Below are 20,323 nucleotides of genomic sequence, written 5' to 3'. Positions count from 1 at the left end.
CCTCATTTTGGACGATTCTATAAGGTGGTAGATATAAAGTCTGCACTCAAAGCAACAACATGGAATGAGCCAACATTTCATCGCCCAGCCTCCATTAGCGTTCATCTACTCTGCATGCCATTTCCTTGCTGCACTTCGAAAGCTGTGTGCTTTTATAGCATCTTTCATCTGAGGATCTTAAGTGCTTTGGAAAAGCTCCCCTGGGACATCAGTAAGCACCATGCCTATTTAATAGGTGGGGAAGGTAGTGCTATTAACAGAGCTGTTAAGTGATTTGCCCCAAATCAGGCAATGAATCAGTAGCAGAGACAGATATAAACACCAGGTCTTCTGACTCTGATCAGCCCACGCTCCAAGATTTTGCCAATTTAGCTAGATAGGTGGAGGTGGGAAAAGATTATGCCCCTAGCCAGTGTAGCTGTGCCAACAGTTCCCTTGCCCCGCCCATGGATCTAGACATAGATGTGACAACAGAAGAGGGCTTCTGCTCTCTTAGCTCTTGTGCAGGGAGGTGGTGTAGTTATGTTGGTACCCTCTCACTGCACAAAAAAGAGGCCTGTGCTTCAACCACTAAGCATTGCTCTACTTCCAAAACAATCCATCGGGGTGCAGGAGGTACAGTTGCACCCCCTGCCAGCTGTATGACATGTGAAGTGAGGTCCCTAAGCTCATTCACTTGTCAGTACAACTCCTGATCCAGTGATTCTCAACCTTTTTAGGCTCAAGGCACCCCTCAGTAACACCTCAGAAAATGCCAACATTTTGTTTTCCCTTGTTTTTTGACTATGGAAAATAGAATATTTCTTCTGTTGTAAAAAATTTAGCTATCTCGCAACAGGTCAAAATATTTTTAACACTGTAGATTCCTATATGAAATCTTTGGGTTTATCTACTGAATCATGTTTGCACACCCAACAGTGCTAACATTGTTTGGCATGCTGACGCACCCTTGAAAGGATCTCAAGACACACGCCTCTCAAGACACAGCACCCTGGTTGAGAATCACTGTCCTAGCCAGAGCTGTCACTTTGGCACAGCTCCAGAAACTCAGGATGTGAACGCCACTGCCACTCATCCCCCCACCCCCTGCCTTTTCACTTTGTTGCTTACCACTGAATTCAGCAGCAAAGGATAAAATTGGTAGGGGACAGGGGAGTGAGTGGCAGCAGCCTTCAGTGTCTGGGTTCTGGAGACAGGCCAAAGCATCAGTTCCAGCCGAAAGCCACAATGACAAGCCAGTGAACTCAGGGAGGTCACTGCTTATGCACTGAACAGCCGAAGTGGGGTTTGGCCATGTACCCCCTCCTGTATCTGCCCATGGAAGGGTTCATAATCTAAGAATAGAAGTGGCCAATGCAAGGAGGGTGACTGGGATTAGAAATAACTTTCTGTATTTTTTAAATAATTACCATGTATCTCCCACCAACCCCCACCTGAACCATCAACAGTTGCCTAATTTCATTTAGAGTTTAGACATAAGTCTTAAGGAGAAGTTTAGAAAGGGAAGGTCTTATTGGCTAGTTTAGGAAAGGCATTTTACCAGGAAGGAGCAGCATCAAACATAATACAGGGCAATTCCAGGAAGAAAAGGCTAGTGTGGTGGTGGAGAAGAGTGGAGGAGACCAAGGTAATAAAGTGGGAAACAAGGGAAGGTAAGCAGGGAGGAACAAAGTTTTGAAGGCTCACTGAAGCTTAAATTTAGTGTAGCAGAAAACAAAGGAGTCAGTGGAAGGTTTTCAGTAGAGTGGAGACATAGTCAAAATGATGGCAAGGAAGATGGTTGTAGCTGCTGACATAGGCAGATCCAGGATTAAGAAAAAAGGAGTGTGGCACATGTCATCAACCACCTTTAGGCTGGAGGGGTGGGGATGAGGCATGGCTAGAGGCCCCAAGTTGGCAGGGGATTCTGGAGGGTGGGGCCAGGCAGGGGACAGGAAAGAGAGACCTGTCTACCGCCTGTGTAGTGCCTGGCCAAGCCCGACATCCATGCATCTGCTCCCTACAGTCCTAGATGGGGCAGGGCAGAAACAGCCCTGAGACTCCCCCTGTGCCTGCTATAGTCAGGGCAGCAGGCAGGTCCCTCTTGCCTGTCCCTGCTTCCTGGCCAAGCTCATCATGTGTCCCCAGAAGCTGAGGAGCTCCAGTTGTGGGGAACAGCTGCCAGGTTTGGGTGGAGATAGTGGCAGCAATGAATGGTCCCTTCGTCCTGTGCCTGCTCCCTCCCCTTTATCCTGGGGGCTCCAGCCATCCCTTGTCCCCTATTCCCCTCCGCCCCATGGTATAACCTCAGTTCCTGCCCAGACTGTTCAGGGGCCCCAGACATCTGGGATCATGGAAAACTGGAGCCAACTGGTATGCCTTCCAGAGAGCAAATTTTGGCATGCAGTGGAAAGCCTGGGGGGGCGGAGGGCAGGGGCATGTTGCAGTGCACTCCTCACCACTGCACCCTTCCTGGATCCACCCCAGCTGCTGAATTTTGTATGGATTAGAAAAGATAATGGTATTTATACAAGCCACAGAGGTTGCTACAGTAATCAGTATGGGATGAGTAATAAAGTTAATGAGGGCTTAGGCATGAGTTTAATGGCATGTACAGAAGGAAAAAGGGAATTTTAGAAATATTTGGCGGAAGAAGCAGTAGAACTGGACATGGACTGCATGTGTGGAAGAAAAAAGGAAGAAACAAAAGTTAACAGACCTGAGTGACTAAGAGGATGGTGGTGGTGTCAACAATGACAAAGAATAGTGAAAGCGGAGATGATTTGGGCCAGAAGATAAGGAGGGACTACTCATGCAGAGACTAAGTGAGGTAGACTGAGCCTCCCTTATTTGGGAGGCACCAGGAATTAGCTTGGCCCTCCATGGGTGCATCTACATGTGCTACTAGCATGGAGCAATAAACTATAGCACATACTGTGACAGAGTTTATTGCTCTTGGGCACAGTGTCTTCATGTGTGCCCAGGACCACAGCACAATGAGCCAGGTCAGAGCGGCCCTGGCTGGCAAGGGGCCTGGGGGGAATCAACCTGCTAGGCCGGGGCTGCTCTGACTTGGCGCAACATGCTGCAGAGGGGCTGGCTGGGACATGAGGGTGCTTCAGTGCAGAACTAGCCAGCAGGCAGCCCCTGCATTGAAGCACCCTCGTGCCCCAGCCAACCCTGTCAGTGTCTACACATGCATTGCTGCACAGTAAGTAACACCGCCACAAGACAGTGCTGTACTTATACTATATAAGTACTAACCTACGGTGGCATTTATTAATTACTGCAACCTAATAGGGCTGCACATGTAGATGGGGTGACTTTGCTGTAGAGCTAATTAGGTAGCACCACAGTAAACATCTTGACAAGATGTGCCCAGTGTAGACTTAGGCAGTCCTAGATGAACCCTAGGAGCCTTGTTCTCTGCAGGCCTGTAGCATTTGAAAAACAGGGTGGCCACATTCTTGCAGTTTGAGGGGAAACAAGCTAAAAGTGATAAATATTAAGGAAGAAGGAGAGAGAAGGGTTGAGAATGAGATGAGAGACTTGCAATGAGATGGCTTCAGCTTAAACAGAACTAATGTTGAGTAGAAATAAATATGTGGAATTACTATGGACTTGAGGTATGTCATTCAGAAAGTGGAATAACCAGGTGTAGACACAGGGCATCAACCTGTGCATGATTGGAGAAGGGAGCTGGATTTAGTACAATATATCTTGGGTGGGGTAAAAGATAAGAGTGGGAACAAGATGTGTCAAATGGGAGTGGATGGGCATGAATTTGGACACAAACAATGATTAGCATTAGAAATTCTTCTTTTTCTCTGATGCTAGAACCTGCTGGTTTTGGAGCAGAACTTGGTATCTGCTTCCCCCCTGCTCAGAAATTCAGAAGGTTACAGTGAGAGAACCACAAAGCTCCTAGATGGCCTTAGATTTGATAAAGGAAATATTTAGGTAACATGGTAATGGGTGCTGTAGAGAACCTCAGAAATCCTGAGACTTAGGAATTGCTTAAGGCTAAAGGGTTTAAGGCGATTAAAGGTCTCATGGTACTCTTCTTTAGCGTATGGGGTGTTTACCTGCTATATTGGCCCCATTGCATACTGAGTAATAGCATTCCCTACCTGCTGTAAATCCCCCCTTCCACTTGTAGTTGTTTCAAGGAAATACAGTATTTGAGACTCACACTGTTCAGTAGAGTTCAGTTTTATTTCTCATCCAGAAGTCACACAGATGCATCCTCTCAGCCTCTACCCTTCCAGTGGAGTCTTGACACAGAGATACTCAATACTCTGCAGCACATTAATCAAGTAACTGTCCTGTTGTTGTATATGCTTGAAGCAGATGCATTGTCAAATGAAATGATTTCATAGATTATTTTCTCTACTTCTCAGGTGGGGAACTTAGTAATGACATGAGCACAAAGGCTTCTAGGAGACAATTAGTGTCTTTTCACTTCATCTTCTGGTGCTTTCCCCAGGAAGTCTTATTCTTCATGTTCTGGAGCGGATCTCCCCTTACCATGCCCAAGTTCTATTATTTGAGATGTTGTTATTAAACACCTATTTAAAGAGGAGGTTTCTCAGCTGTGACCAGCTGAGGGCCATATTCACAGCTTGCAGAGTCCAGTTCCTGTTGGCTAAAATGGAGGAGAAAGCAGCTCTCTGTATCTCTGGTATGGCTTTATGAGTGATGGGTCTATGGATCTGAACTTGCCATGCTCCATCCTGATCAGATCAGCCCTGATATCTCTGTATCTAAAGCAGCCACTGTGGAGCATTATGGGCCACACTTGGGGGACCCCAGACTTAAAATGTCAGGCTGAAAAATCTGCACCCAGGGGTTTTAGAGCAGAAATTGGTCTCTCTATTTAAAAGAGCAGAACTGCTTCAGGGGAAAACAAACAACACTGACAGAATCCCAGCTTTGCCTTGAAGCTAGTAGGAGAAGCAGCTGCAGCCAGGCCCTTCTGACTCTTGAATGGAGATGGTATGCCTACCCCCTCCCAGCTATTCATGTGCAAGCATCATGGCAGCATAGCACGGGGAGCCTTACCTGAAATTGATTGTAAACGTGAAACGTATCGGGTTAGCTGATCTGGGCAGGAAATCTCAGAAGAGCAGGGGATCTCTTGGGAGATTTATGATGCTTCCTGTCAGGCCAGAAATATCTCTGTGACAGTATTTTTGGCGCTTGTACCTCCAGGCCTTGCCTGAACCCAGGCACACAGGAAGGAAAAGTTTGCTCATCTTTTCTAAACGAAAAGCATTCAGAGCCCAATTGTGACCCAGGATAAAGCTGCCAGAGCCCAAAGTAGAGATGCTACAAAAAGCCTGAGTTGCCCTTGGAGGTTAAAGCTTGAGTCCAAGTGAAGGTTTGTGTGGGTTGTTATTTTTGCAGGATGGTTCATCAGTTCATCATCATCATATAGTGGCATTTGATGGAGGCTTTTGATTGCCAGGCAGGATTTTTGGCTGGCCTTTTGTCATTCTCAGCTCCCCAGCTGTCAAAGGCATGTCTTGTCCCTGATAGAGCTGTCAGTGAGAGGGACAAAGGACAGAAAGTGTCCTCCCTTCCCCCAGATGCAGCAGAATCAAAGGTTGGTGAGTGAAAGCCTCTCTGTTGATCAAGGTGCTCTTCAGATCTCTCTCTTTCCATTAAGGTGAATGTCGTGTCAGGGCTGTTGCACTGAAAATCCCTCTCGTGCCTCAGTCTGCCCTGATTAATTTCAAGAAACTGTCACTGTGTTCTTGCAGCAAAATGTTCCTGAGCCTACTGCTCTTGCCTGCTCTTTTCCTCTTGGCATCCTCCTGTCACACCTCTCACATTTACATGATGTCTTCCCAGACTGCTGTTATGCTCCGGTCTCTCTCCCTATCCATCTCTGTGGCTCTCCATGCATTTCTAAGAGGTAGCTGTCAAGCTTGCTGCAACTAAGATATGGATGACAATATTGCAGTATGCATTTTGTAATACAGTTGATCAATGCACGGAGTGTGTCTGCAATTCAACCTCCCCTTATTTATTGAGTATGAAAGCTGCCCTGGAAACTGTAGTCCTCCCTAAGGTTACAGAACTCACATAGCTTGACTGATGGCAGTACAAGGTTCCCCTGCTACAACCCTGATGCTGTGATTCAACCCAAAACTGAAGGAATCACCTCATCAGAGGGAGAAGCCAACATCTTCTTTTCATTTAGTGAATCCTGGGCCTATCAGTGAGATGGTACAAAAGGTGCCAACTGGTTGTATTATGAGCATTAACCCAGTGAGAAGCCAACTGAGGTCACCAATTATTTTCTTATACATTGCTAAGCCTCTATCAGATTGTAAAAGCTTCATCATTACCAACCTGAACTTGGATTCAAACCAGTGACTTAAAGGTTATTCCAGAACACATCACCCATCCCCAAAACCATCAGGTACCTTACCAGCAAGCCTCCTCACAGTATCCTTACAAGAAACTGCACCTAAAAGTCTTTCAGTGTTACCCTTTCTTTAATTTTTCACTTCCCACCTCCTGGGACATCAATCAATAAGATTTTTAAAATATTCTTGGGCCTGGAAGATACAGTTGCCTTGGCTGAAATTATATAGTAGTCTTGCACCTTCTGAGATGTGTGTTCAAATTCAGATCAGGCCACAAGTAAAATTGTTGTGGGACTAACAGTGTCCCAGGGCTAAACCCAGCCTTGTTGTAAATGAGTAATCAAACTTAATTGAGTTGTATCTGCTTATACCAGGAGGTGAATAGGGCCAAGTCTATGCATACCACACACCTGCTTTGCATAGTATCTATATATGTTCTGCCATAGGGCAGCTCCTGGCTGTTCCAATCCATGAGAACTTGGTCTCTCTATCTCTTTACATTCCCCATCCATATAGATGGAATATAGGCACCTTGGTCTTCCTCCATGAAGTACAAGATGAAATATTTTTAGCTGATAACAAGCCTGTGGCAAGAGTTACAGTCGTGTCTAGTGTCACTTCCTCCTTTTCCCACCCTCTCCACCACTCCAGAAATATGTTTTATAATTTTCCGTCTCCTGAAGTCCCTTCCAATAGTGCCAGCCTTATGTTTCCCCTTGCCATTTTACTGGGTGGGCACCAAAAGGACGTGCCCAACAGTAAACAGTAAAGCCTTCAGTGTATCCTTTACATGCAGTTGGATCCTTGTATTACCAAGTCTCCTGGGAGACCTTAGGGATATTAATCATCTAACAGAAGGATGCTGGAAGAAGCACTCTGACATCTGAACCCTCCAAGTCATGCTCAGGAGTATAAAGCATCTCAAAGAAGTCTTGAAAAGCAAAATTGATTTTTCTCAGGATAATAACTCTGCCCTCAACCTTTTGCTGAAGAACCAGGGGAAGGGTTTTTTCTTTCAGCAGAACTTGTAGCAAAAGGGGGAAGCCGTCAGTTTGCTTGATTTGTTACTAAATTCAAAGATTCTTTAAACAAAAAAAGTAGAAGCTCAAGGGTTTGGTAACAATCCAATCTGTAGCAGGAATTCAGAAGATTTGCTCTCTCAGTTATGCTTCTTCAGAGATTTCACTGACTTTCGTGAAGCCAATTGCTGCCTTAGAATTGGGCTTTAAATTTAGGAAACACTTGAAAATATATCTTTAAGAGAGATCAAAGCATTCCTTTATCCTGTCCCTTTCCTTTTTTCCCTGTTCATTCAACAAGATATTTCTTTTTTTGTCTAAATTTTTTTCTCCCTGTTTTCCCAATCCGCCAGTGAATCCTAATGATCGTTACGCTGCTAATATCACAGTTATTGCCATAACAACTAACTGTCAGAAAGTCAGAGTATATATTTTGAAAACTATTTTGTATGCATCCTAGAGCAGGGATTGACAACATATGTCCCATGGGCTGGATCTGGCCTCTGGTGCCTGGGGGCTTCAGTGACATTTCAGTGTTGGGGATACTACAATTCTGGAAGCTGGATGCTAGGAAGTAGTGGTGGTGATGGCAGTAGGTCTGAAGTGCCAGTGCATCTACTACCTGAACCAGGCTAGTCTGGCCCTCCACTTTAAGAAGCTGCTGACTGCTGTCCTAGAGAACTAAGACCTCTAGCCAGAGGATAAAATCACCCCAAGAAGCAGCATTGTTAGCTTCCCTTTTGCCCTCTCTCACTGCCAGAGTGTCTCCATGCAGTCCTGAAGAGACCCACATTTAGAAATAAGAGTTTGCTTAGTCTTCATTGCCCACTGAATGCTTGGGTGCACCCTCTGATACTTCCAGTGAGGTTACTATTGTGGAAGTGATTTTACTATGCAGATGTCCACTGAATTGGTTTTACGTAGGCCACTGAACAGTTGTCACTACTGATCACTACCAATCTTGGCTGCATTTGAGTGAGTGCAGTTAAAGGTTATTATTTCACTGCAGGATGACTCAGAAGCAGATGTTGGGTTATGACGGAAAAAGCTTGTTACATACAACCTAAATGGGTGTTCGGTTGTCTGCTTGTGTTTCTGCAAATAGCGTACAGTTTCTGCAGCTCTGGTACTGGTGCAGGGGCTTTCAAGTTGTTCTTTTTTCCCTGTATGTGCTAGTAAACCATAGGGATCATGATACATTTGATTTTGAGAAAAGAAAAAAAGAGCAATATTCTTGCAGCATTTTGATCAATAGGTCTGTGGTTTGCAAACAAAGTCAAACAAGCGATATAGCAGGAATGATTGAGTTATTTGATGATGCCATTCTCTAGGATCAAGATGCTGGAAAGAACAGCAGCGGCACCAAAGGGCAGGGAAGAGTGGGGCGGGGCCTGGAGGAGAATCAGAGTAGCCTGGGACAGGTGGATTTCCACTTGTCCCCCACCCCTTCACCTCAGCACCTTCAGAACAGCAAGTGGGAAGAACAAAGTTAAAATGATGACCCAGCCAAGAAGCCACATTGGGTTAAGAGTACAGCCATCAAACTTTCGTCTAGTACAAGGAGTGAAGTTGAAGATGGGCATCTTTAGGCTTCATAGTTTCATAGTTTCTAGGGTTGGAAGGGACCTGAACAGATCATCAAGTCCAACTCCCTGCCCTGGACAGGAAGGAGTGCTGGGATCTTAATACCCCAGCCAGATATTTATCCAACCTCCTCTTGAAGATCTCCAAGGTAGGAGAGAGCACCACCTCCCTTGGGAGTCCATTCCAGAGCCCGGCATCCCTAACTGTAAAGTAATGTCTCCTGATATCAAGCCTGAACCTGCTCTCACTCAATTTGTGGCCATTATTCCTTGTTATCCCAGGTGGTGCCCGGGGGAACAGAGCCTTACCTATTTTCCTCTGGTCCACCTCTGGTGAGTTTATAGACGGCCACCAGATCCCCTCTCAGTCTTCTCTTGTGGAGGCTGAATAGATTCACAACCTTTAGTTTATCTTCATAGGGCCTGGCCTGCTGCCCCCTGACCATGTGAGTGGCCCTCCTCTGGGCCCTCTCAAGGTTAGCCACATCCCTTTTGAAGTGCAGCGCCCAGAAATGGATGCAGTACTCCACCTGCAGCCTGACCAGCACTGCATAGAGGGGAAGGAGCACCACCCTGGACCTGCTTGAGATGCATCATCTGTAGATGCATGACAAGGTGCAGTTAGCCTTACTGACCACTTCCTCATATTAGCGGCTCATGTCCATCGTGGAGTCAACAGTGACTCCAAGATCCCTTTCTGCCACCATGTTGACAAGGGTGCTCCCCAGCCTATAGGTATGTTGCTGGTTCCTTCTCCCTAGATCAGAGGTAGGCAATTATTTTGGGCAGAGGGCCACTTACCCAGTTTTGGCAGGCTGTTGAGGGCCGCATGGGTAGCTCTGTCCCTTGACAGGTGCCCCATCCCCTGGTCACCATCTTGGGACCAGTGTCCCAGGGCCAGCACCATTGGGGCCCAGAGTGGGGTACAGGCTGGTAGGGGTCAGTGGAGCCAGGCTGGGTTGCACCATCAGGGAGGGGGGAGCTGGCCCAGCTCCACACAGCCCCTACCAGCTGGGACCCCATGATCCTGCCACCCTGCTCTTGGCCCCACCAGCACTGGCTCCAGGACACCGGTGTAGGCCCTGTGCTCCCACTGGCTCCCTGCCCACTCACACCCAGTGCCCCCCATCCCCACGGTGCAGGTAGGGGGCAGTGCACAGCCCCGACCCCCTGCTTGCCGGCAAGGAAGAAGCTGGTGCTGAGCATGGGGAAAAGTGGCTGCTAGCCCGCCCCATGGCCGGTGCTCCCTGCTGCAGACACTCGCAGCCCATGCAGGGCTGTCTGGAGCAGGCATAGGCAGCCTCGTGTGGGCTGCAGGTGGCTGCAGTGCAGGGCACTGGCCATGGGGCGGACGAGGGGCCACTTTTCCCCGTGCTCAACACCAGCTTGTAACCTGCCCCCACGGTCAGCCTGGCAGTGGGGCCGGGTTACAAGCTGGTGTTGAGTGCCGGGGGGGGAAGCAGCCCCTCCCTGCCCCATGGCCGGCGCCCTGCACTGCAGCCACTTGCAGCCTGCCTGGGGCTGCCTGTGCCTGCTCCGGACAGCTCCACATGGCCATGAGCGCCTGCAGTGTGGGGTGCCGGCCATGGGGCGAGCTAGGGGCCACTTTTCCCCATGCTCAGCACCGGCTTCTTCCTTTTCTCCATGCAGGGAAGGAGCCCAGGGAAAAGCTGAGTATGGCAGAGTGGGGTGCGGGGGCGGCAAGCAGCCCTGCCCCACATCTGATGCCATGCACTGCAGCTACTCACAGCCTACATGGGGCTGTCTAAAGCGGGCACAGGCAGCCCCACGTGGGCTGCAAGCAGCTGCAGTGTGGGGCACCAGGCATGGGGTGGGGAGGAGCCACTTCCCTCCCACCCCCCCACACTCATTCCTTGCCCAGGGTCCCCCCACCCACCACTCACCTGAGCTTCCAGCTGGGGCTTCTGGCTAGGGGGCAGGGCCAGCCGGGGGCTCTTGTTGGAGGCTCTGTCATTTTTGACTGGAACCAAGGGCAGAAAAATATTTATTTTCTCTATCTCTTTAGGGCCCTGCAGGCTGGATAGAATGGCCTCGTGGGCTGAATCTAGCCTGCAGGCCGTATTTTGCCCACCCCTGCCCTAGATACAGCTCCTTGCACATGTCTGCATTAAATTCCATTCTATTCTCATCCGCCCACCTCTGTAACCTGTCTAGATCTAGCTGGATTCTGTCCTTCCCCTTCAGTGTGCCCGCTTCTCCCCACAGCTTTGTGTCATCAGCAAATTTGGACAGTGTGCTTTCCACGCCCACCAGCAAGTCACTGATGAAGATGTTGAATAGCACAGGCCTGAGGACCGAATCCTGGGGAACTCCACTGCCCACATCCCTCCAGGCTGAAAACAACCCATCCACCATCACTGTCTGGGTGTGACCACTGAGCCAATTTGCCACCCATCTGACTGTAGGCATCAGTGCTGCAGTCACCTAGTTTTTTTGTGAGAATGGGGTGAGAAACAGTGTCAAAAGCCTTCTAGAAGTCGAGGTAAACAACCTCCACCACAATGCCCGCATCCAAGGACTTGGTGACCACTTATACCAGATTATACTTCCCCATGATCATTGTTAACTTCACATCTCTTAAGATCTGACTAGTCTCTGCTCACTCTTTATTGCCTTATGTGCTGCCTTGAGTTAAAGCCATCCATGAATGTGAACCAATATAATCTTCTTTGTACCGCTTCAAAATCTTCACGCGCACCCTTGCCATAGCACTTTCTCTGTGCTGTTTGTGTTAGTATATTACATTTGTGCATGCAGATTTGTGGGTCATACACATATCAAATACATCATAAATGATTCATACAGATAATTCAAAGAATGTGCAGGTTCCAAAAAAAAACCTATCCAAAAGTCAGGAATCCCCAAATTAAAATTACCTTCATCCTGCCTCCACTGTATTACAATACAGTCTTTAGTTATAGAATTACATCGTTTTTCAAATAACACTTTGCAGTTTTCAAACACTCCACGTCCATATTGAGGGCCTCTTCTAGGATGCACAGCAAATGAGGCAAGCCCATGCAGGAGGAGCTTTTCACATTCACTGTCAATATTGTATAGAAACAAGTTCATCATCTGTTTGGCAGTGTACACAAAGCAGAGCATGGCAGCAGAAGATGCTGCATCCACATGCAGAAGAAAAATACAGTACTCCATTGGATTGTAGTATATGGCCACATATGGTTTATTGTAACGCATATAGGGGGCAAAGTAAAGGTTGCTCAAGCAATTTTAAGCTTGCTGTTTCAAATAAATTTTAAATAATATTTATTTATTTATTTTAAATAAGTTTAAAATAAGTTTTAAAAAATATTTTCTATATGGAATTTCATAGACATTTCTTCTTCAGTTTTTTAAAGGAAAAGAACCCATAAAGCAATCCCATTCCTGTGGAGTTATTTTCTAGGCCATAATAGAATACGCTGTACTTAACAAAATGTGCACTCAGTGAGTCATTGCTTCCTTGAGTGCACAATTTTGAGTATCCATTGTGCAGATGAATAGGTCCTATAAAATCAGGCACTCCACAGCTGCCCTCCAGAGACCATATTCCACGTGAACTTTAGTATTAAAGAAGAAAGTCTACCCTGCTGAAGTATGCATACATTGTACCAGAGGAATGGGAAAAAGTTGCATGTAAAAATCTGTTATATTAAAAAATCAGTTTGCAGGCATAAAATTTAAACTTGGAGAAATCCAAATAGATTAGTCCTGTGCACCCAATGGTGAAGCATCAGTGCAGCAGCACTGTGTCCTTGGCAGATTTCAGACTTCTAACTCTGGCCATTGAAGCACTGGGGCTGTTCAAAATGAGATAATAGAAAATGCCTTATAATGACAAACTTTTTACACTTGGATCATTTTACTGATTTTTTTTTCTCCACAAAATATTTTGAGAGGAAAACCATGGATAATTTCCATCTTGAAAAATGGCAAGTAGCTGTAAAAGGCCCACTGGAATGGAAACACTTTGACAGTGCTAAAACTGCCAGTGTACCTGCAATTTCCAAAAGCAGGCTGAGAGAATCCAGCACTGACTGGTTTAAAAATCCCCTACTTGGTCTGTGCTGTGAGAGAGAAAGAAATCATAGAGACAGGTAAGAAATAAATGCAAGTCACAGAGGGTTTGTCTACACCAGGTGCTAACTGTGCAATAGCCTAATAGCAGTGCGCAGTAGCATGCTGGGCAAAACTCATGCTATTACGTTACTGTGCAGTACTATTAGGCTATTGTACAGTTAATGTCTGTAAAAACCCATGTGCCGGCGCTACTGTGTAGCACAGTTACTGCCTATTGCACCAGTTACTGCCTATTGATTTAGGCACCAGTTACTGCCTATTGATTTAGTACTTGGTTATGCAAGTACTAAGCTTAATGCACAGTAACTATTGTGCATTAATGAGTGTGTAGACGCACCCGGAGAATAGATAAAGCTTTTCTAAAGTGTTGGGACCTCAGACAACATTCATTTCAAAAAAGAAATCAGTCAACTTGTGTAGACTTCATATGCTGCTTTACACTTCCAAAGCAGTACAGAAGGAAATGCATCAAAATGCTTGTGAAGAAGTCTTAGCACAGTACAAACTGTTTCACCAGTTATTGCTGAAAATCCAGGCTCCTTGAAACTGAATCACTGGAAAAGGTTCAAAAAAGGGAGATGAGGATAGTTATCTTTAATACAGGATTTTGATATAACAAATGCTTGCAAAAATGTGGAATGTTTAACATACGAAGGAGAAGACTGAGAGGTATTTCCTTATGCATATTTATAAAGGTGACGGTCACGGGGAAAGCTGATCACTCTCTACTTTCCCCCTATCCCAAAGAATGGAAGGTACAGATGACCAGGAGGCCTAGACTGAAATAAAAACCAAGCAAAGGAATTGCTTCTTATAATGCAGTTAGTCTGTAGCGCCTATTTTGGGGGAGATTAATGAGGTTAATAGCACAACTGGAATTTTGCAGTACCGCGTAATTTTATGATCATTAATGATGGTTGTAAATATGCAAGCTGTGGTGATCAAACTTCATGCCTCATGGTGTAAAATGGTCACTGCAGGGTTCCAGAAGAATCCCTCCCACAAGATACAGCACTGTGTAACTTGCACATACTCGTTTCCCGAGTTACGTGTAAGTGCGGTATTTTGCTGAGTCATTACCCAACAGGCATGGCTCTGTACTTTCTACATTAATCCTGGCCTGGTTGTTGGCAAGGTGTATCATGAGAATTGGTCTTCTTATTCTTAGCCATAGCCAGGCATTTGATGACAGCATTATGTACATTACCAGAGGCATCAGCCAAGTGATTTGGGTTACAGCAACACTGGGGCTCAAGCCTAAAGCTCTTTTCTCTCTGAAGCACTCTTAGACTTAAGGGCATTTATACACATGCTCCAGGAGGCATGGGGGTGTGTGGGGGGAGGGGCGTTAATTAGCACAGCTCCAAGAGGCACACTAATTAAAAAAGCCCAGACCATCACATGTATCAGCATCCGCATGCTGAAAAAGGGGGTGAGGGGGAGCTTTGAACTAAAGCTTATCAAATGAGCGTTAGTTTAAAGCACCCCGCTACCATTTTTCAGCATGAGTACACTGATGCACATGATGTGGGAGGCTGCTGGCATGTGGTGTTTTCCACGCTCCAGGAGACTCGATTAATCACTAGAATCACTGGAATTGCAGCGTGCTGGAGCAGGCTCCCTGCACATGTATAGGAGCCCTAAGGTGCTGAAGTAAATTTAGTGCCCGCTGTTTGGAATAATTTGGCTGTGTAAAATATTAAACTGTTTATAACGTGGAAGTTCAGAAGTGAGTGGATAGTGGCAATTCCTTGGAAATAGTGCACCAAGTCTCTTGGTTTTTTCCTTCCTAAAACCTCGGTAATTTCTTGAATGTTTCTTAAAATGGCTTAAGGCCAGACTTGATCTTATAACCCAGTCAGCATGTGCAGATCCCATTGCAATCAGTGAATTGCATGGAAGAAGCCATGCCTCTATACTATTCAGAGACAATGAAATAATAGTTCTATATAGAGCTGTCACCAGGCCCAGGGACATGAGGAAAGCCCCTGGTAAGAACAAGGTCAAGGATTCCTTCCATCCCAGTTAAGGAATGGAAGTCAGGTGCCAAACCAGTAGTGAAGATATCCAAATGCAGCTGACGCTGTTTGTGCTGTGCATGTTTGTAGGGTAAGTCATTGTCTCTAGCACATCTGAGGATGATGACATTGGAGTGCTGATAGGATGTTTGTACTGCACAGACATCAAATTCAGTCTTTGCCCCAAGAAGCCAAAGTGTAGTGCAACATCTTCCTCTCTTAACACTTTCCATCAAGGGTCTGAGTGCTCCTGACAGCCATTCTTGAATGACACTTCCCAGTATGTTAGCTGTGAGTGAGGTGTTAGCAGCACCATGTTATATGTGGGGGAACTTGGGCACATAAAACTAGCTGGAGCCACTTGAAGGGATAGTTCTCAAACTGTTTTTCTGCTGCTTTCTGTTCATAGATAAATTAAATATGCCACGTGCCATTTCTGAATTCAGGATGTAGAGGTTATTGTTGAAGGCCTGCACGTAAAGCTTGTGTCCATTATGTGGCAGGTTGGATAGCTGGCTTGTTTCAGAGGCTTAGGGCTAGGGGAATGCATTGTATTTGCCACAAGCTTTTTTGTTTCAGAAATGTTATGTGGAGTTGAGATTTTTCTTGCGAATCCTGCTCACAAATGAATGTCTTGTAGTCCCTCTGCAGTGTTTGAGAGCCCTGAAATGAACACACACGGATGTGTTTAGAGTGTGTGTGCAGACGTGAGCTTACACAGTATATAAATACACAGGGATGTCGATGCACACACAAACTTCTCTGCATTAAAGTGTGCCTGAGAATGCCCCAGTGTATGAGCGTGTGAACTCCCTTTTACAGTCAGACTGTGTATAGCCTTCAATCAACACAAAAGAAAGCTAAGTGCAGACTGTGATTTACAGCCTGAGGCGATCAAGAGCAACAGTAACTGAAGGGAAAACAATACCATTGGCAAAGTCATCAAGGCACTCAGACTTGGATTGCCATGTGCATGTGTGTAGGAGGGGAAATGAAGGGACACCTGCTGAAGGCATTTTCTAGCTAGACATAAGGAACATATATAGAAGCAGATCCTTTCATCTTGATTTTATTAAAATCCCAGTGGAATAATTGAGAGTTTTGCCTGAGTAACGATGTCAGGATTTGCTCCATAATTCATCTAGTGAGCACCTGCTACAACTCACTATAGCCAGCAGAAGCAAATTTTCCAGTGGGAGTGAGATTACTCCATGGCATGCTTTCCTTTAATGTGAAGGGATCAGAAATAAGGGTTTCACTATATTCCTAGGTGGAGAGGAACTGATTTGTTCATTCATCTTCAGACTTACTTGTTTGAAGACTGTTCAGACAAAATTTCCCCATATCTGAGCAAATGTGGTGCCTGTGTTGAGTTTGTGTTTATGTGTGTGAGCACTGACAGTCACCCTGTGGGCATACCATGCATTTATGTACACAAGCTGGGCTTAATTAGCAGTTGCTTTTTACTTACCTGTTTTGCATAGGCAAATGCATGCTTGTAGACCCATACACACATTTTGCAAGGGACACCTAGGTACTTATATTAGTAAAGTTGCTAGATTGGTTAAAATAGAAATTCTGCCAATACAAATGCACAGGAAGGGACATGGGGGGTCTCTGCAGGGCCACTTTAATCCTGTTCCATGGGTGAGTAAACTTTGACTGTCTAATTTTCCTGTTCAGTTTCTCTTACCTTCTTCCACCCCTGCTTTCCTGTCCCCTCTTCCCCCTTATGACACTTATTATTTTTCCATCCACAGCAAAACAGTTCACATCAAGGTAATTGATGATGAGGAGTATGAGAAAAACAAGAATTTCTTCATTGAGCTGATGAGCCCACGCATGGTGGATATGAGTTTACAGAAAGGTGTAGTACTGGTCCTCCAGACTAACGTTAACATTCTTCTTTCCTCTTCTCTTTCTTCTCCTTCCTTCTCCTCTTCTTTTCTTTTCCTCCCTTTTTTCTGTTATTTTTGTTTCCAACTGCTCTGTCTTTAACACTGCTGTGCACACACAAATTTGTCACATGGTACTAGGGGAATCATTGGGGTGGAAACCTACATTTGGGAGGAGGGTGATCTTGGGAAGCGAATGAGAGAGAGAGGGGGAAAACTGTGTGTGGGAGTGGAAGGGTATGTATCTCTGTGTTGGGGGAGAGAAATCGTATTGGTACCCCCAGGTTACTGTAATAGTCCGTGCTGGCGTTTTCAGTTGCCCCCACTGGGTGGTGATCCTAGCAGGACTGATCCTGATGCCTAGCCATGAAGCTTCCCTAGAAAAACATCTACACAAAACACACACAGATACCTAAAAGAGCTGTCGGCCCCTTCACAGCTATGGCAGGACGCTTATCTGACCTGTACTAATGAAAACACAAAGTCAAGGCCCATACTGAAGTCGCTTGTGGTAATTTCTTAAGAGTGTTCTGGAAGTGTGTCAACGTTCACAAGCTTATCACAAGCCGACTCAGGGCAGAAACATTGTCAGGACAGAAGAGAGAGTCGACACACACCATTTCTAAGTCCTTTTGCTCTCTCACAGCAGCTTTATGCATTGCAGTAGTGGTAAACATGGCACACGGTGCTCCTTGTACATAGCTGGGAAGGAGGGGGAGAAGAAGCAACTCTAGCCTAGTGGCTCAGCCTGAGGGATGTTTTATGTTGGCTCTATCTTTCCAAGCAGTGGCAAAGCCTATTTGCACATCAAACTGAATTTCCATCCAGGAATACCCAAGTCAGGGAAAACAAGCAGCATGGTCATAGGATACTGATATTTTTTTCAGTTTAAAAAGAGAGGTATAAAAACAACCCCCTCAAAGTCAAATAAGACCTGTAGCCTGAATAGAAAGCCTCCACAGGTGTGTATGGGTTTGTATGCATGTCCCTCTCTCTCTCTCTCCCCTACTCATCTCCTAGCTCTAACATATTAATTATGAGAGGGTAGGAGAAGCAATTGGCCTTTCAGCTAAAATGTATTGGATATATTTGTGGCTCAGTCTTGCTCTCATTTATTTCTGATTTGTCAATGTTTGCATTTTACCATGTGACACTAAACTAAATGTGCTGCATAAGTCACCTCCCACTAACCATCAGCAAGGTCCAAACCTCCCTCCTCTCCCCTTCACTCCCTTGCCAATCCCCATCTTCCTTCTCTAACACTCTCCCACTCACCCAAAGACCAACTACAACCGATGCGCCATATAAAACACACAAAAGAAACGCCGCTGGAGGTAGTGGCGGGAATGGGCTGCATGTGAGAAACGTGTGGTGCTGCTGCGTCCGCTCCAACCAGCCAACCCACTGTACACGGTTGTCTTTCTTGTTGTCCCTACAGGAAGACCGTAAGGGTTAAAATAGTAGATGAGGAGGAATACGAAAGGCAGGAGAATTTCTTCATTGCCCTTGGTGAACCGAAATGGATGGAACGAGGAATATCAGGTGTGAGATCCTTTTTGAAAACAAACAGAAAAAAAAACCAAACCAAACCAAACTCTCCTTCCCCTCCCCGTTTTCCTCCTCCTTTAGATGGATCAACTTTTATTCTTTGCCCTCCTATATTCTCGCTCTCTCCCTGTTTCGGTGTCATCTCTGCCTTTTAGAGCCTAGCTGTTTTCTGATCCCCATTTTGTGCAATGCTCAAGCCTCAGAGGACTTATTAATATCATCAGTTTTGATTTTTGTTTTGTTTTGTTGACATCTTTGCTGTTACCCCTCACCTCCTCCTAATGCTGAGATGGAAGGGAATTCAAAAGAAATTAAAAGAACGTCATGCATGGCTGTGTCTTCAGCTCTCCTTGTATATCTCACAATCCTTCCCTTTTTTGTCCCCTGCTCCTTATGGCACTACATTGATTAATGTTATTGGGTTCCCACGAGGCTTTGTTAAAAGCCAGCGGTATAGCAGGGGAGTTATGATTGCTATGTTTTGGTTGTAAAATAATACTTTGCCATTCTTGACCTCTTTCAACCAAGAATCGCCAAGCACTTCACATATGCTTATTAATGGAACTGCACAACATGTCTATGATGTAAGTATATAGCAAAGTTATCATCCCAAATTGCAGACAGATACAGTGAATCAGAGAAAGTGATTTGCCAAAGGTCAACCAGCAAGTCAATAGCAGAGCTGCAAAGGCACCCTGATTCTCAGTCATCACTTGCAGTATCTTTATTTGAGTCCATCTGCCCCTGTATTCAACCTTTTCAGGTGCCTCTGCTGTCTATGAGAGTCTTACTGCTGACTTTTGCTCCAAGATGTGATTTTTAAACACGTTCCTTTAATAAAAGTAATCTGAGTTCTTCTTTTGGGCATCTGAACTGGCATCTGGACAGATCTATATGCATGAATGAGTGCCTACTTGAATAAAATTTGGGCACAGCCTATTTTGTGGATCGTACAAAAAGAAGACACCAACAGGTGCAGTTACACATTATGTGATCCAAGATGTTTCAGCTATAACAAGAGCAAGGGAATTTTATTTGTTCCAGAGCTTGGCTATTAATATAAGTTTGAGCTTCCTCAGAAAATAAATGTTTTTTGTTTTCTGGGCCTGAATACAGAGAAGGCTATAAGTCATCACTGCTGGAATCCTTGTGTGAAAGTCTCCAAGGTCACAGAGAGCTCCTCAAGGAGTCACGCCAACACTGACTTACAAAGCAGAGCCCTTTAAGCAAATCAGGGATCTCTGGAGAGGCTGTTGGATGGAGCCTTGTGTTTTTAAGACCCAGACTTTATTGCATTACTTGCCCTGAGTAATTCTGTCATTCCCAGCTTGAGGTTTAAATGACACTGATGGAGAAGAACAAACCCAGTGTGCGTGTATTTTAAGATCATGGCATGAGAATGCTTTACTACTGTTAAATAGCAGGAGGGTGTTTCTTCTCCATGCCACAGTTAGAGCCACAACAAATCAGGAACATCTTGATTTGTCAGCAGGTGATGCTTATCATCACTGAGCTGTCAACATAAAACAGCTCAAGCTCGATACCAGGTAGTACCGAAGCACTGAAAATCTCTGGAAAATTCACAACTTAAATTTACAGAAGATCAAAGGACTGTTCTGAACCTAGCATCCCGGTGAGCAGCCACAGCTAAAGCATACTAGTTTCTATAATCACCAGCACTGGCAGTGATGTGGTTTTGACCCCTCCACCCCAAATGACCAGATAGAATAGGATTGTCTGTGTGTGGCCAACAGCACAAGCCTGTAGCTCATGCCTCTGGATCTGTAATAAGGTGCCTTAATCACA

At 45.5% G+C, this 20,323-nt stretch overlaps 1 protein-coding gene across 5 annotated transcripts in view; it reads left to right on the top strand.

Moving 5' to 3' along the window:
* SLC8A3 (solute carrier family 8 member A3) overlaps positions 1-20,323 on the top strand; it is a 200,101-nt gene that overhangs the window by 137,516 nt on the left and 42,262 nt on the right. For 3 of the 5 annotated variants that reach the window (XM_090033247.1, XM_090033245.1, XM_090033246.1), the window contains exon 4: positions 18,408-18,511. The exons of 1 other annotated variant lie outside the window; for it this stretch is intronic. In XM_090033247.1, the coding sequence (XP_089889373.1) occupies positions 18,408-18,511 (104 nt within the window). Of the gene's footprint in view, positions 1-16,834; positions 16,942-18,407; positions 18,512-20,323 lie in introns of all 5 variants that reach the window. One more of the 5 variants, XM_090033244.1, reaches the window with a different exon arrangement.

Source organism: Crocodylus siamensis, chromosome 2 (assembly GCF_052110815.1).
Source record: "Crocodylus siamensis isolate JL-2025a chromosome 2, ASM5211081v1, whole genome shotgun sequence".
Lineage (NCBI taxonomy): Eukaryota > Metazoa > Chordata > Crocodylia > Crocodylidae > Crocodylus > Crocodylus siamensis.
The sequence above is the reverse complement of the archived record's forward strand: the minus strand, read 5'-3'. Positions and strand labels throughout refer to the sequence as shown.